At 38.6% G+C, this 17,546-nt stretch overlaps 1 protein-coding gene across 1 annotated transcript in view; it reads left to right on the top strand.

The window, feature by feature from the left end:
• COL25A1 (collagen type XXV alpha 1 chain) overlaps positions 1 to 17,546 on the top strand; it is a 328,598-nt gene that overhangs the window by 151,368 nt on the left and 159,684 nt on the right. The window contains exons 3-4 of the mRNA XM_087737719.1: positions 12,644 to 12,688; positions 14,792 to 14,799. Coding sequence (XP_087593845.1) covers positions 12,644 to 12,688; positions 14,792 to 14,799 — 53 coding nt within the window. The remainder of the gene's footprint in view (positions 1 to 12,643; positions 12,689 to 14,791; positions 14,800 to 17,546) is intronic.

Genomic DNA, 17,546 nt, shown 5'->3' with positions numbered 1-17,546 from the left:
ATGAAGAATATCCATGACTTTGTTTTTTCTTTGAGACTGAGCCAAATCTCAAGATGCTTTTTTTTTTTTTTTTTTAATTCAGCATTTGCCCAAGTAAAAGCCTCATAGCTTCAGGGAAAGATTTGCTTCAGTCAAAGCTGATAAGGCCCTCTGGAGTTGCCTTAAAGTAGAAAGATCTCTCTTGTGTGTACTTGACTCTGAATGTATATTTGTGTGTCTGGCAGTCTAAAATGATAGATCAACTCCATGTGCTTTGCTAGAGATGGAATTCTTTTACTTATTTGTACTGCTAGTCCATTTTCTTTGTATGGGTAAAGGACGATCTATATAAATTAATATGAACAGTCATTAGATTTTTGGAGTCTCTATTATGTCACGAGAAAGACCTTGATAAAAGAAAAGGGCACAGGTTCCACCTGTGAAAAGGCAATAATAGAGTGGATTAAGTTCTTTAAGTTCAACATGGGGTTACAGTTGGCTGACAAAGTTACAGCATTGGATGGCTTCCAAGCTACCGAAGATACAGCTGGTCACAGAGAAGCAGCTGAGAGCATCCATTCTCTTGTGCTGCTTTCTGCAAGTTCTCTATATGTGGGACATGTACTAAGCTTTACATTTATATGAGACAATTTTTGACACGTTAGAAATAATTGGAAACATAGTGAAACAAGTCAGTATAGTAGTATAATAAACTTTCATTCATTAATTTTTGAATCTTACTCCGAGCCTGACCTAGTACAACTTTCCTTGGTTGTCCTCTTAAATTATGAGAGAGACTTGTATAGCAAGAACAATCCAAGTCCTGGTTGTTTTGGCATCTGCTGAAGTCTTTTTTTTATTGTCATTATCCAGTGCACTCGCATCTCAACCTGAAGTAATGTCCAGTGGATCAAAGACACACTGCTGTATTTCACAAGCGTAGTCTCACGAAAGTGTTTAAAGCATGGGAGATGGTACTTTCTTTGAAGACTTTTTTTTCAGGCAAGTATGCCGTTTGAAATTATTGAGACTAAGGAGCAGGATGTAGCCCAGGATAATAAAAACATTTTACTGCTGTCCGTCAAGGTTGAATACGTGTCTCCTTAGGAACCAGAGCCAGTATCACTGCGAAAGTTCACAGGCAGCTGTAAGATGTAAACTGAAGTGAACAAGTTACTTCCTTCTTCTTATTTTTGGTCTTTTGCAGTTGCATACCTCCTGTGTTAATTCAGAAAAAATATTTTGACACATTTGTGTTCAGTTTGTTGTTTTCCCTTTCTGTAGGTGAATGGTGCATCAATAGAGGGATTGCTTTTATAGATTAGCCAGAAGAAACTCACATTTGGGGTTTGGGAGTAAGGCAGTCCTGGCACTCTTTGTATTTATTTACTTTTGCTTGTAGGCAATAATTGTGCTGCTTTGGTGCTGTTATGCAATAGAGACTTATTGAACCTTTTAAAGCCACTTATTATTTTTTGTAATTAGAACTAACTTGTGCAGCTGTCACTAAGCTCCTCGTCAGATGATATATTTATTATGTTAGAAATGAGAGGAGGCACGTGAGTAAGACTTTGAAAGGAATATGCTCTGCTCAGGGTAGGGTTTTATGTTTAAATGGGTGATCAGCATGTGTGGGTTAGACCAAGATGATTGCAGTACCAGTGCCTGACTAGTTATGTGCTGCCTTTAATCCTGTAGTATTGTATTTCATTGTCTCCCAGTACACTACTGTCACAACTGAAATAAAAACCCTCTAAATTCAATGAACACTTTAATCTGTCATCATAATCACGAAAGTCTTGTCAATCATGGCTTAAAAGTTAAGCACGCGGATCAAATCTGTAGTAAAAGGAGACACCTGGACTCCACAATGTAAGTGGAGATAGTCTAGGATATTAAATATTTGTTTCATTTGTGTTGTACAGTTTTAACTGAATATGGTGTTGATGATGTTGCCCCACATCTTTAAAAATGTAGAAAGGCTATTCAGTGACTTTGCAGGAGAAAATTTTTAGAATAAAATGAAACTGATGTGACAAATTATGTGGTGGAAATTTTACTTGTTTGTGTCAATACTTTGGATTTTAAACTTCCTTTTGAGCTGAGAAGAAAAAACAGAAAATGTGGGCAAGTTGAGTAGCTTATAAATAGCTTAAGGTAGATCACTGCAAGTTTACAAAAGGCACCACAACTAAAAGAGACTGTAGTCACTGAAACGTGTATTTGGTTCAGCTACAGCTTGTAAACAGATATATTTGGTAAGCCATTTGCTTTTACAGGTTCATTTCAAGTGCAGATTAAAAAATGCCTTGCTCTTTGGTCATATAGCAGCTACCTTAGTATCATATCCATAGTACATAAAATGATAAATTTTATACCCTTTCAATAAAATCTAAGGCAATATTGCTAGTATTGTCAGATTTTAAAAGCTGGGTTAAATTTATTTTAAAAGGTGGTAGTCTTTTCAAGGAATGGCTGGTTCTGTAGGTGCTGTAACAGAACAGTGTAAAAATTTAAATTGGAGGGTCATACTTTGTCTTCAGAGTGCTTTGTGGTGCTTAAAGTGAAAAATCTATTTGAAAGCACTTTAAGTGAGATTTTCAAAAGCACTTGTATTAATCTAAATCGATACTTGTTGAAAATTGTAGCAAAACTCCCAACCTATGATGGGCATTTAGGGTAATCTGAATCACTGATCCTTAGGTACTTTTACTTTCACTGCTGCCAGTGAAAATAACATGACTGACTGCGATAGGGATTGTGAGTTGCTGATATATCGTTATTAGCATTGCCTCTCGCTTGCCATTGTGAGACTCAGTTTTCAGTGGCTTATATTTTTGCCAAATATTAACTGCAGTCTCTTGGTGTTTCTTTTTAAACAGGGCCAGCTGTTTAAGAATGAAAGTTAAAGGAAATATATTCTGGCTTTGCCTGTTTTGTGTTAATAAAAATCTTGTGTAGCCGTAATTTGGAGTGAAAGATTGAGATTTAAGCTTGGCTGGTATTTTTATCAGGTTTATATGACTTTCTGCTATTGTCATGTGGGGGGAAAAGATGACACTCTAATTTCACGAAGTTCTAAGCCTTGGAAAAAATCATCATTTTCATATGCTTAACGCAGCCCACGTTGTTAAGTGCTGAGCACTGAGGTGAGCTATCCCAACCGCTCCAAAGCAAAACCAACAGCCTGTGTTACATCTCCCAAGAGAACTGAGGGGGTGTCTAGTCGGCACGTGGGTGCTTGAGCAGGAATTTTTTCCAGCTGTTTCACCTAGTTGCTGTTGTACTGGGCCTGGCAGCTGAAAGCCATATGGCCAGCAAGGAGAAAGGATGCATTTTAAAAAACAAAACAGAAAAAACGTCAGACTGATGAAAAGCAAAGGGAAAAGAACATGAGGAACTTGGTGGGAAGTTATAGTAGAAGGAATAAATTGCTGTAGGACTTGGGAGGAAAGAGAAAAGGCGATTTTGATTCCAACATGCTGCAGGGGTTTCAGCCCTGGTGTGGCCCAAACATCTAAGCTTGTGTTCATCCCACTGTCACATGGGAGAGTTGTCCTCTTTTCCTCAGGAGAGAAGAGTTGGGCACCTCTGGTTGCTTGAGGAAGCTTTGAGGTCATGGGTTTCCTTAGGTCAGAGTGAACCCTCAGAGAAAGTAATGACCAAAGTCTCCCATGCACGTGCAAGACCATGTGCTTAAGTGAAAAATTGCTCAGACTGAGTGTAACTCAACACAATTAACATGAAAGCCACAGCCAAGATGGATGTCTGCATAGTGCTTAATGCATGGAAGGGTACCTGCCATTTGCTGAGGTGGGGGAGTGCATTGACTGACATGGAAAAGTCACTATTTCTCAACTGCACTACCTGAAATGCTGCAATCCTGCTCTGTCCTCACCTATAGCCTGCATTATTGTGTAGGTACTAGAGAAAGGTTGGCTCGTGACAGACTCTCTGCTTGAGAGTTAGCATGTCCAAAACACTGCATTTGAGAAAGATGCATGCTTTCCACTGTTGTTATGTTCTTATTGTTGTTTGCCATTTTCCTGATGGCAGAACTTTGACACTGAGATATAACATGACTTCCTAAAGGTGGATGCAGAATTAGGTTTTAAGGACTTGTAATTCTGAAGCTTTTGCTTTTATACAACTACAGTTGTACTGTGTAGTTACTTAACCATCCGGTATGGCTGCATGTCCTCAAAAAGTATCTAAATCTGTTTCTAAAGGTAATTTAAATTCTATTGAGGCTGAAGAAGAATTTAATTCTGATACCTTATTTCTCATTTCATCGACATTAGTATCTGAAAAAGTTAAATGACGCTTAAATAGTTTTTCTCAATATGACATGATTTTTGCACCATAGGGCCAACTATTGATATGGCATGATAATAATACAATGGAATGGCAAGTTGAAACGATGAGAAGACTTTCATGCCTTGCTAGTATAGAATAGCTATCCCTACATACTTCAGCTGTCCCTCAGCAATATTTGTCAGCCAGGTGATAGCAGCTATTTCTGTGTTTGCAGAGATGACCATGTGTGCTTGGAGTGTTATATGTTCATTAAAATAGTTTAGTGGCCTCACCACTAAAATTTAGTCTGTAAGAACCAGTGGACTGTTCCAGCCCAGGCTACTGGGATCGATTTCAGACTGCTTTAGCAAGATAGATCGTAATTCTAGCTTGTAGCTGGACACAAAAGCTGTGATCTGAGGTGAATCATTTCATTGTTTGCCTTATAAATATGTATCTTCACCTCTGACAGTATTTTAAATATCATCAGTTACACACATTCTGCCACAGCACAGTAACCTGTGAAAAATGCAAAGTTCAAGAACGTATTTGTTCTGCATTAAGTTTTCCTAAAAGAAGGTCATGTAAGCAGCAGTGTTTCCTATCCTAGTCCTCCTCCTACTGAACAGAAAAGAGAGAGAGAAAATGTCAGTATGATTAAACTTTGGGACTGTAATGCATCACAGGACTCCTGTAGTTAGGTAAAGGTTTGTGATATATATATATATACACACACACACACACATATCAACAGGTCAGTGAAGGCACTCCTGAAACTACAGCTGTGGCAAAGGACATGGCCACAGTGTTAGCATACATAAGGATGAAGAATAATGCAAAATATGCTGTAGGTCTGTTACGTAAACTAGTGGTGCCATTTTTGCTAGAACATTGGTCACTCATATAGACCATGAAAACAACAGTAATGAGAAAAACACAGAGAAAAAAACGCAAACTGGTGAGAGGAGGATTTGTAGACAAAACAACTTGCTCTCGCACCTATTACCTGTGTTAATAAGGTCATGTGAGTATCTGTAGAAATTAGATAACACACCTTATATTGTGGCATTAAGAGAAGATACGTGTACCTGATATCTTATGTAGTGTTTAATGGGCCCAGCCTTCAGATTGGGCTGGGAGCTGGCAGCCAGCAGAGCAACTAAAAAGGGGAATATCCCTTAAGCACTCAAGCATCTAGCCCCAGGGAGCAGCACCAGCAGCATTCGCAAAGCTCTCGGGCAGCTTCAACCCAACAAACTATCTGTGGGCTGGGCAGGGAAAACCCGACTTCAAACACTCCCAGTGCCTGGGTCTGAACAGGATCAAACAGGCGAAGTACATTCATGCCAGGCAACTCTATCTGTGAGGAGTGTAGGTGGAGAGGAGTGGAAGTTAGGCAGTGGTTAGGGAATGCTCAAAACCCAGGGTTGCTGTGAACCCTCTACTGCAGCTGTTACAGAAGGAAAGTATCTTTGGACCTCTAGGTTAGATGGAAAACAAGAAAGGGTGTCCAGTGGTTACCCGTAGCCAAGAATTGAATTTTATGTACGTTTTGCTTTTCGAGGCTTTTCTCCTACTTTATAGGTGAAGACATTAAGTCTTGCTTAAGAATTTTTTGCCTAAAATGAAATATTTTGAACCAGTGTATTGTTAGGGGGAAAGATGAAGCAGAGTGGAACTTGCAGATTTAAAGTGAGCTGTTGTCCTGGTTTTGGCTAGGATAGAGTTAATTTTCTTTCTAGTAGCTGGTATAGTGCTGTGTTTTGGATTTAGGATGAGAATAATGTTGATAACACACTGATGTTGTAGTTACTGCTGAGCAGCGCTTACACAGACACAAGGATTTTTCCTGCTTCTCACACCGCCCCACCAGCGAGCAGGCTGGGGGTGCACAAGAAGCTGGGGGGGGACACAGCCGGGACAGCTGACCCCAACTCACCAAACGGTGGTGAGCAATTGCATTGTGCATCACTTGTTTTATATAGTCTTTTCTGTCCTATTAAATTGTCTTTATCTCAACCCACACGTTTGACCTTTTTTCCGATTCTCTCCCCCATCCCACTGTGGGGGGAGCGAGCAAACGGCTATGTGGTGTTTAGCTGCCTCCTGGGTTAAACCACAACAGCTGTCTTTAGAGAAATTACGAAAATAAGTTCTGAGTAGAGACAGTGCTTATAAGGAGGACTTGCTCTTGGGAAAGTTCTTGAGAACCCAAGGGCTGAGAGATGCTTCTTGCCGGGCTCTGCAGGAAAGGCTGTGTCAGGCTGTTCCTCGCCAGCTGCTGCCTCCTGGTATAGAGCAGCTCTGCTGGATGTGCATTAGTGCTCCTCCTGTAGGAGTCATGTTGGAGCGAGAGCTCGGGACTGTGGACAAAGTGTGAGATGTTTCAGCCTTATCATGCTAAAAGACTCACTGCAGAATCAGAGAAAGCTTAGGAAAGGTTAATAATAATTATCATTTCTGATAGGGAGAAAATTCAGATGGAGAGGTTGAAAAAATAGGGTGTGCTCACCTTACAAAGGAGACAAGCAAGAAAACATCTTAAAAATGTGTGTGCTATTTAGCACAATGGCATTGAGAAGCTGGGTAAGGAATGTAAGCTTCTGTCTCATAACACTGTAGAAGGAGACATCTGTGATTTTACGAGACAGTAAACTTACCATTGACAAAAAGAAACAAATACTCCTTGAAGTGTGTTTTACATGGTGAGGCTTATGGTCACACATGGTTTCTTAGGCCAACAGTTTTACAAGGTTAAGGGAAAAAAGGAGTAGACATTGATACAGTTATAGAATTAATTCAGAATGATAATACTGAATGATTTTAGAATGTTTGGAAGGGACGTTACCTTTCACGCTTCAAGCATATTTAACTACCAGAGAAGAAAAAGAGAATATATATATGTATGCGCAGTTCTGGCTATCTTACAAGTGATGATCATGGGATTCTTTGAGCTCCCTCAGTAGTATCTGGTACTAGCAAAATGATGCTAAGCTAGATGCCTCTAATCAGATGGCATTTAGCATGCACAGCAGTGATACAAATAATCTGACTTAGGGAGGTCAGATTGCTTTGCTGTGGATCAGATAGACTGATTTTGGCATTTCCTCAGCCAAGTTGCATAATAGCCTCTGACATGTATCCAAGCCCTGCAATGCAATGATGTTTCATGGTGAGCCAAAAAGATGATGTACTGTGTGTGAAAAAATGAATGTTATTTATCCAGCTGAGGCTTGAAATGAGGTAGATAATTTTATGAGGTAGGAAATTCAGGCAGCCTGTCCCAGACAGACTGAGGTACAAAGCAGAAGACTGACACGCCAGGTGGGATGATTATGCAGAGTGGGAGGAAAGAAGAGTCCAAGTGTTATGTGAGCTAAAAAAGCTGAAAAAAGAGGGAAGAGCAAAAAGGCTGATGAAGGAGGCTGGAACAGATCCATGCAGTGTCTGTAAGAATGTGCTCATCTTCGGAGATAGAAATCTTCCCATTGACGAATTGATGGCAGTGCTATGGGAAAGGACCGTGGATGCCTTATGTCAAATCTCACGTTGCCCAAACATCCATTGGGTGAGAGGTCAGCCTGTTGGGATGTTTCAGTACTGTTTGCTGAAGTCGGTGACCATTCCAGGAGGAGGAGGCTAGCAGGATGGGGCAGTTAATCACGCAGCATTAACTGGAGTCACCATGCTGCTCGTGGCATGCGTATGTCACGGGGAGAGGTTAGGCTCAGCGGCTGCCGCTCTGCTCTGCTGCCTACCTGCGTCGCTGGCCCGTACTGTCACTTGGTGCTCCTACGGCTGTAAAACACAGAAGTGTTGGTTTGCTGGGGAAGCGGTCCTCACCCTGTGAGCAGCGCGGGCTTGGCTTTGTCCAGTGCAGCACTGCAAGTCCTTTCTGAGTTTGTTTGATAGGGAGAAATGTGGAACAGAATTAAGTGATGGCAGCTGGGTTGTAGTCTGGAAGCGGAAAGGACAGAGTTGAATCCATTGACAAATTAGGGCGATGGAGCTTGAAATGTAGCCAAAGAGGAGTTATTTTGCCAGTGTTACAGTCGAATCAGAAAGGATAGTTTGGGTGGCTTGGTTGGTTTGGTTCAGCTGACTTCTAGATATTTTAATCACATGATTTCAGCAAGGTTGGCAGTTTTATGCCTAATGATACTGAAGTAACAGTACTAAATTCAGCAAAGTTACTCAGGATTTACTCTGAAAATGTAATTGGACCAATTAGTTTTTCTGACTTGACAGAGAAAATCTTGTGTTGCTGTAAGCTGCATGTGAAATGGATGTCCTTTTGAAATAGCCAGGAAAATATTCTTCTTTTCTTGTACACATGGAATACTCATTACCTTTAACAGTAGCTATGTGTGTGTGTCAAGTGACATGAGAGCAAGGTCCTGCGTACCAGTAAAAGAGGGAATAGGATTCTGAATTCTTCTGTTATCCTTTAATAGGTTTAATTGGAGGAATTTGAGGGAGGAGGAAGAAATTGTTTGTTACATCCTTATTGACTTGTTGCTTTTTATTACTTATATTTCAGCTAAAATATCAAATGTCAAAGCCTAAAGCTGTTATCTGGCTGAAATCAGTTGCGTGGAGGGTGTGGGGGTTTTTTTGTTTATTTGTGGATTTTTTGTTTGTTTGTTTGCCAGTTCCTTATGTGTAGGTAAGAAAAGCAAAACTTTTTGAGCAGCTGACATCTAGTGCTTGAGAAGATGAATTCAGATAAGTAATTGACTCTTAGTTTTTGGAAGTATAACACCACACCGCTCCCCACCCCCAATTTTCTTAATTTTCAAAATTCCCTTGGTAGATATGGAATAGCAGTGGCATTAATTTTTTTGACATTTGAATGAAGAAAAAAAAAAAACCCTTTCTAAACTTTCTCTTCATAAAAATAAGATTCATAAATGTTTTTGGCAGAATAAAATTGTTTCAAATATTTTTAAGGTATAATAAGTTAAAAATGAAAACCAGCTTGTCTTCTGGCATTTTACTCTTACTCCCTACCTATGGGTAAATTTAGTGAGCTTAGCAAAACAATGTATTGGCAAACTTGGCTACTATAAACTAGCTCTTGCTTATTTCTCAGTATCATTAATCTTTATTAACCCAGCTCACTCCACTGAGATTCAAACTTTTGTTTTTCTTTCCAAGTTTTATATTTTTAATATAAAAAGATCTTCAAAACAAACTACTTTTTAAACACTGTGGATTAAATTCAATTCATCATGGACATTTTTGATACTATTCTAGAGAGATTTTTACCTTGGGCAAGAAAGTTCAGAATAGTTGTGTCATATGTTGTGTATCTTCTGCAAGCTGTAAAAATCTGTGGACTTGTTATAAGATGACATTGTGCCTAGTATAACTTTATTCACTGCTCCTTCTGCTGCAATGAGTCTCCACCAAATCCTCCAATTAGTGCAAAGTTATAAAACTATAGACAGATGGAAAATTAATATTTATAGCAAAATGCCCAGGGTTTTGATAACTGGAAACTCTTGGAGCAACAGATGATGTTAGCGGTTAAGATTTAGAGAAGGCAGCCTACTCAGGAAAACATGAAAGCTCGTGCAGTTGCTGAAGCAGTAGGTCATCTAGTGATGACCTTAAATGTGAGCGTTAGCGTTTCTGTGAACTGGAACCGTCTGTGATTAACTGTTTAAAAGGAATTGTTTTGTATCGTTAATAAATAAATAAATATAAATTATTTCCTCAAATGGTCCCCAAAACCCAGTAGCAGTTTGCAAGATCCACCTCTCATCTCACAATTTTTAAGAGGTTTGCAAATGCCACCACTTTGACAGAGACCTGAGTAGTGCAGAAATCAAGCTTTTAATGAGAGGGAATAGCGGTTCACATCACTCACTGGCCCTTAAATACCGGCCTGATGAGCCAAAATTCAGGGGCGGTGGTATGATTTCATTAATGCTGATGCAAATCCAGAGTAATTTTCTTAACTTCAGTGGTGTGGTTACTTTGGAAATATAATAGTAATAAGCATTTCTTCTGGTGACTGACACATACATCTGAACCTAGCAGTCTCAGAATAACAGCTTAGAGGGGATCAGCACTTGATGGCAGAGGAAAGAACTGAACTGGAGCCCCTTCTTTGCCGTCACTGTACACAGCTAATAAACTGGCAGTTTAATGCTCTATGGAAATATGGTTTGCTGGACAAAATTAATTCCTTCCTAAAATTCACAGCTTGACGCTACCTTCAGGTTTTTCTATTAGTAGCTTTAATGCCTTTTGCTGGTCCCTAGCTGAAGTTTTTTAGTTTCAAAGTCCTGTTGTTTTCTCAGAAGGAAACTTGGTAGTAGACATGTTCGTGTGTGCGGATGTACAGACCTAGAGCACAGTTAAAATTTAATAGAATAATATTCTGCAAAACAGGATGAGACTATTTTGTTGTTATATGCTATAAGACAGGTCATTAATGACCTGGTGAAGAACCTTAGAAGTTTCCCCTGCACATCCATGTTTGTCATTAGCCCAAATCGCTGCACAGCTGTGTTGTGAGCTTGGGGGTAGCCCAGGACATCTCCACTGAGGACTACTGCAGAGGGGATGCGCATGCACAGGGGCTCTAATAAGTTTCAGTGTTAGTTGCAGGGGAGAAGTATGTGTGTATAGAAACTTACGTGTTTTAACATGCCGTTACCTGTGTAAGAAGTTTCCATAGATATCTCTTGCAGAGACTGGAGTGTTTCAGGAAGAGGTTGCAAGGTTCTCTGCGCTGAAGTGACACGCTTGCTATTTTTCAGCATATAATAACAAAATATTCTTGTCTTGTTAAGTATGCTGTTGATAATGAATATCCTACGCCATTCTTGCTTTGTATAATATTGTTCTCTTAAACTTGTGTTGCATTATGCCACTACTGTAATTATTAAAACAGGATAAGAAAGAACGATTTTAGTGAAATTTATAAAGCTCTGATAGGAATAAACCTCTCTACCTTCAAGGCAAGAGCTGCTCCTCTTTTTTTTCTTTTTCTTTTTTTTTTTAAAAATATTCTTTTATTACCCTGGCAAACTAATGCTATTTCACATAATATATTGAGATTATATCACTAACATTTCTTTTCAGCATCTTAGTCTTTTAAGCCAGGTTGCCGCAAATATATAATGCAAAGTAAGACTGGGCATTCATATGCATTTAAAAGCTATGGGATGATAGTTCAGATGATTTGTAAAATCTTGTAGCTCTTTTAGGTAGCAGACAGTTGCTTAATTATTTGCATAAAAACACCTACGCACCTAATATCTATTACATACAGTGAGATACAGCTGCAGCAGAGGTACTTGTGCTACTGGGTGTGTTGCTGCTTTTGGAAATGCCACCTGTGCACTTGCCTCCTTTCAGCAGCTTTGAGAGTCCCACCTGTGGTTCTCTCTTCAGAGCAGCAGCATTTCAGTACTCTGTACTGAAACCAGTACTCAGTACTCCAACCACCACAGCCGCTGCCTCTCCTCCTAGCTGTACAAGGAGAAGCGCAAGTGTACTTTCCTTACATTTTCAGGAACGGTATGTCAAGGTCACCAAGAAGAGAGGAAGAATGTTATACTATGTCTGCAGTTTCGAAAGGGTGTTGAAGGTTGGAGTGCAGAAATGAAGGACAAAAATGATTTTATTTTTTATTTAGAGGTGGCAGAAGACACTGACTGTAGTATGTAAATATTTGTGGAGCAAGGACAATGAGTAGTAAAGGATTCCTTAGCAAAAAGCCTACAGGGACTAAGCTGTTGTGTTATGGCTAACAGATACAAACTGGAAGCAAAGCACCTTAGTGTCTAACACCACATACGCTCTTGTTAGTGTTTGGGCGATGGTGAGCCAGGTCATGGTTTCTTCATCTCTTGGATGTTTTCAGATGGAGGCTGGATGCTTTTTCCAGAAGATTTATTGTTATAAATAAATGCTAATCTTTGAGCTTAATACAGGAATAACTGAACGGAATTTAATGCCCAATGATAAGTTTGGTTTAAGAAGATTGAAGGAATGGTGTAGTAATTCTGAGGAATACAAAGATTTTTTTTTGAGGGAAAGAAACAATTTCTTCTCTGGGGTTCATGGTGGAAAGCACAAGAATTGATGGGCTTCAGCACGGTAAGTTGGACATAAAGAAAAATGTTCCACTTGTCAGAACATTAAAATACTGGGGAAAAAGAAGCCTGTGGAAGTTGCAGGTGTTTTTTTTTTATCTTCAAATTCCTGAATCTTAATCTGGTTATCTTTTACCCCTGCCCAGCCAAAGTCTCTGGACTCCATGTAATGCATCTGTTTAATGCCCATACAACACAAATGATATTCTACATATAATTTCAAGAAAAAAAGTTACAACCCACCATCTTTTTTTTAGGTCCTCCAGGGAAAAGAGGTAAGCGGGGCAGAAGAGGAGAGACTGGTAAGTTTTCAATTTCATAAGATCCATTGTTATTTGATGCCTGTGTTTTTGCGAGGATGCATACCCAGCATGCCTTCAGTTTTAGTTTTATCGCTTGTGTGCTCTGAAAGAGAGTTCTGAAACTTCTCTGGTAAAAATTTGTGACCCTTGGCATATACCTGGTGGCCTTCCAGATAGTTTCCTAGTCTTTGAGCATCATTAATTTGTAGGCACACTTCATAATGCTTGACATGGTACAATTGGTAACACATTGCTAATTGTCAAACCATTTTGGTGTCTTCTCACACTTATGCAAGTTAGAATAACTCCATGTAAGTCAGTAGTTGGAGTACTATAAGTCAGTGTTGCACCAAGCCCCCTTGGTTTGAGACGAACAATTTTATAAGGAAATAAAGAAGGAAATAAAATTCCTTATGTTAAGAATGTTGGTACTCAGGGAAATAATGTGATAAGTAGACTACTCTGTATGAGAGAAATTGTTGTTTACTAGAAATGAGTAGCAATTAAGTTCTTAGAGAAATAAGAAAAACATTTGTTGGTTCGTTACCCTATACCAGGGAGGTTGCTGTTGAGAGAATCCTGCTGGTGGTGTGGAGCTTGAAATTTCATTTGAGATAATGTTATGAGATGCTGACGTTCACGGGAACTGGAACTGTCGATTACCTTGCAAGATTGAGTCTGTCATAAAGGTGAACTTTCTGGAGGCGATGCAGGAGAAAATGAGCATTTCTAATCTCCTTGGCTGTCTCGTCTAACCTGCCAGTTAGGAAAATCTTCCAATCAACTCGATCTCTGTAAATCTTATGTAGCCTTTCTTATCTCTGTAAATGATCATTTATCTGGCTCTTAAAAACTATTTCCGTGTTTTCCTGCATCACAAAACTGAAGTCAAGCCCTGCCAAAGGTTAATATAAATCACCTTGGTGTTTCCATTCAGTGTTGGATTAGTGTTTAGTTCAGAGAAAAATACTACGGTACAGAAGGAAATTCTATGATTGAAGATTGTCTTACAAATGATCCTGGCAATTACTTTGCAGGATGCTTGTCGATTCATTTTACATCTCAAATAAACACATATTAAACTATTAAGAAAGGAAATTGATCTCTCTCATTTAAAAACAGACCTGCACCTTAAAATGCTGTTTAAGAATGTTTACCAGGATAAAGAAATTGCCTTAGTTACTGGACAATAAAATTGCATTGTTAAAACCAAAAGTCTGTCAATATTAAAAGCAATCTTAAAGTACAGCTGCTGCTGTTTTATACTCCTTTTCCACTTCACTTTATTCAGAAATTAGAGGGAGACATAAAAGCTTAATGAAATGCCATTGATTTGGGAGCTGCAGCTGCTCAACTTAATAAGACTGAAATAGTAGATTTGATTTGTGGCCCTTTGATAATGTTTCCAAGAACTGCTATACAAAAGACTTTGAGACTAAATAATTGAAAAAATGTGCAAATATCACTTCACGAAGTGTGACATTTTAATAGGGAGCATTTTATATGTGTGCCTTGAGAAAGGAAGGTGATGAAAAGAAAGTTCAGCACTGTCAGGTGGCCACTGAAACCTCCCCTCAGAGGCAAAGTTGGAAGGCCGGAAGATGCCGGTGCACGTATGTCTTGACGAGATGCCAAGGTTAAATGCCAAGGGTACTTTGTGCAATTTTGCAGCCAAGCTGTGATCAAATGCCAATTGTGTGGCTAACTGAAACTGGTGATATGGTTACTTACGCTTCATGTGGAGTCTGACAAAATGAATTGTAGTCCATGGCTGGTATTTTTGGACTGGCATGAAATTGCATGGAAATGGATGGAGAAGCAACTTGCATAAGATTGCATGACTAATTGAAGAATTGGTAAGGTAAGTGCATGCATTTGGGCATTAGTCATATCACAAGTTGCAAAGCACAACCAAAGCTAAAAAGTACTTGAATGGGAAAACGTGTGCAGCGTATTAGCAGTGTTGCTCACTTACAATCCTGAGGCCTTGTGCTTGGCTTCGTACATATGTGTCTTTCTTTAATAACTTCATAAGCTTACGTATTCTTTTTTTTTTTTCTCTTTTTTTTTTTTTACCCTCTTTCCCTCTCCCCCACCCCACAGGACCTCCTGTAAGTACAGTGATGCATTGTTGATTCTTCCAGAATCAGGGAGAAATCCGTTAGATCCTGTTAAGTTATCACCGTGATAAAATGATCATGTATCATCAAGAGGGAATGTTGATATTTATACTTGTACAGTGTAAACACTTACTAATTATCTTGGAGCTGAATAATTTAATCAGAAAGTTCCTTAAGAAAAAAGTCTCTAAACCATTAAAGCTTTATATTCAGCACTCCAGATAGCAGTTTGGATCATAATTCCACGTAAGTATGTTATGCTCATTTTGCTTATGACTTGATAACAGATATTTTACTGCAGTATAAAAATGTGCGAGTACGCTATCTTAAGTCCAGACTCGGTCACTCTGCCTTTTGCTGGGTAGTAACTTCCTCTGCAGTTATCACAGACTCTTGGGGTACAGGCTCCTTGTCCTTTGGAGGTATACAGGCTGTCCAGCTCATTGCAGTGTAATTGTTACTGAAGCCAGTAAGTGCTTGTGTAAAATGAATATTAAATAATACTATTCAGTTCAGTAAACTGATTGAATCCGGTGCTAATCCTGTTTGTAAGAAAACAGTTTCTCTCTTCTGGGGTTTTATGGTTGCTTTGGGTTTTGGTTGGGGTTTTTTTGTTTGTTTTTTGTTTGCTTTGTTGTATATTCCCAAGGTAGGTCAGAAGTCTGACTTGAAGAACAGGACTAAACACATATATCTCAAACATTTGTATTTGTCATGCCATCCATGTGCACCATATGGTGTAAAAGTGTGTCCATTAAAACAGTATTTCTTTGACAGCATTTGCAGACTTTTTTTTTTTTTTTTGGTTTGAAAGATATAGCATGTCCACAATATTTTCAGGACCAGATTATCTGTCTGTCCTATGCTACGTGCACGTTTGAGAATAGTGAATTAATATGTTGAATTTCTGCTGTGACATAATGATTTTACTGTAAACTCTATATACTGAGCAGTGAAACTACTTATCCTTGAAAGGTTTTGACCATGTGCTCAGCAGTTCATAGTGGCAAATTCATTTAACAAGCCATCAATGAAAAGCCAGGCTTAATGCATAATGGTGCTGTTTATTTGAAAAAAACCGCTGGCTTCCCCAATTTATTTTGCAGTCTTGCCATGAAACACAAAGAACAACCATAAACCATGATACAAGTGATTTTCCTGTAGCAAGACAACGTGGCAAGAGTTCACTATGTGCCTTGTTATGAATGTCTTTGGCTTCAGCTCCCTACTGTTTTAGTATAGGTCCATTTAAAAAAAAAAAAAAAAAGTCTAGATCATGGCAATATTAACACAAACCTGAAATGCTCCCAAGACTGAGTAATTTTAAGAAGTATCTGACTTAAAATTCCGAGTTTCCTATTCAAAACTTATAAGGCTTCATCTTGCTGACAGGCAGCAAGGGTTTAAGTTGCTACAAGGCATTTAAAAATGTAATTTCTGTTCCTAATTCACTTTTTTATTTTCATAGACACAGTCTGGCTAGGGGCAACTGTTCTGAACTCAGTTATTGTTTTCACCTGGGAGACTGTGGTAATCGTTTTTGTTTAAAATGGCAAATATTTATACATCCCACATAGCACTGCATGGAATTAGGTGTATGTTGTATTTTCAAAGGCTACTGCAGTGCTCTGTTTATTTTCCTTGTACGTGACACCAAGTGTCACATCTGATAACAGTCAAAGGCTGGGGCTTTCAATTTTTTTTTTTTTTTCTTTATGATCTGTTATAGCATTCTCAAATTTCTTCTTTGGCACCTATGTTCTAGTGGTAGCCTATGTATCTAATACTTTACTGCCTAGGCACTGAAACTTCTTTTTTCTTTTAACCACGTGTTGCCCCTCAGTCTACATGGATAATTCTCTTCATAATAAAAGGAATTTCAATGAGTGTCCAAAGTAGCCAGTAGCCTTTTAATTAGAATGTTTATGTAAATTACAACATATAATTTCCATTGCCAAATCCTCATTTCTTCATTGTGTAGTACCTATTTCATATTTGTTGGCTTGTAATATCTTCACATATAAAAAATTAATAGATATGCAAATTATAATTTTCCAGTAATGTACTCTGCATGTTTTTTATGTCATATGTCATGACTGTGTTGTTAATGTGTGTCATACCATTTCATCTCATTCAACCAGGGTCTACCAGGGCGAAATGGCTATCCGGTAACTCATCCTATGTTTATGATAGCTTATATTACTCTAAAATCATGTTGCTGTATTTTGGTTTTGCTTTATTACTGTCAAAAAGATTTTTTTTTTTTTTCTGTTTCACAGATGCCTACAAAATGTAGGACTTGCCTTAAAAAAAAAAAAAAAAAGGCAAAAAACTCCCAAACCTTTGAGAAGTTTTTAAAAAGAACCTGAGTGTTTACAGCGCATAAATGCAATGCACTTATTGTTTGACGTTGTACATATTTTGTGTTGAGATTCTGCATTCTTGAATACAAAACTATTTTTTTCCCTCTAATTTAAAAAAATTCTTTAGCAGGATAATGCATCTCAATTTTCCATGTTAGAAAGCTGTACAGTTGCCATATGAACCTCTAAGTCCTTTCTTTTAATTGTGTCCTGTTTCTCTTGACTGCTTCATTCAATGCATTTTGAGCAAAGGAAAATGCTATTACAGGGGTCCTAGCAGTTGGCTGTGTTGTCTATCACAGAGTAATTTTCTGATAATGTATGTAATTAATTTTTCTGTCAGTTTCATTCATCTCTTTAGGATTTATTACCTGA

Source organism: Nipponia nippon, unplaced genomic scaffold (genome assembly GCF_047370975.1).
Source record: "Nipponia nippon isolate SJK-2023a ecotype South Korea unplaced genomic scaffold, ASM4737097v1 scaffold_6, whole genome shotgun sequence".
Taxonomy (NCBI): Eukaryota; Metazoa; Chordata; class Aves; order Pelecaniformes; family Threskiornithidae; genus Nipponia; species Nipponia nippon.
The sequence above is the reverse complement of the archived record's forward strand: the minus strand, read 5'-3'. Positions and strand labels throughout refer to the sequence as shown.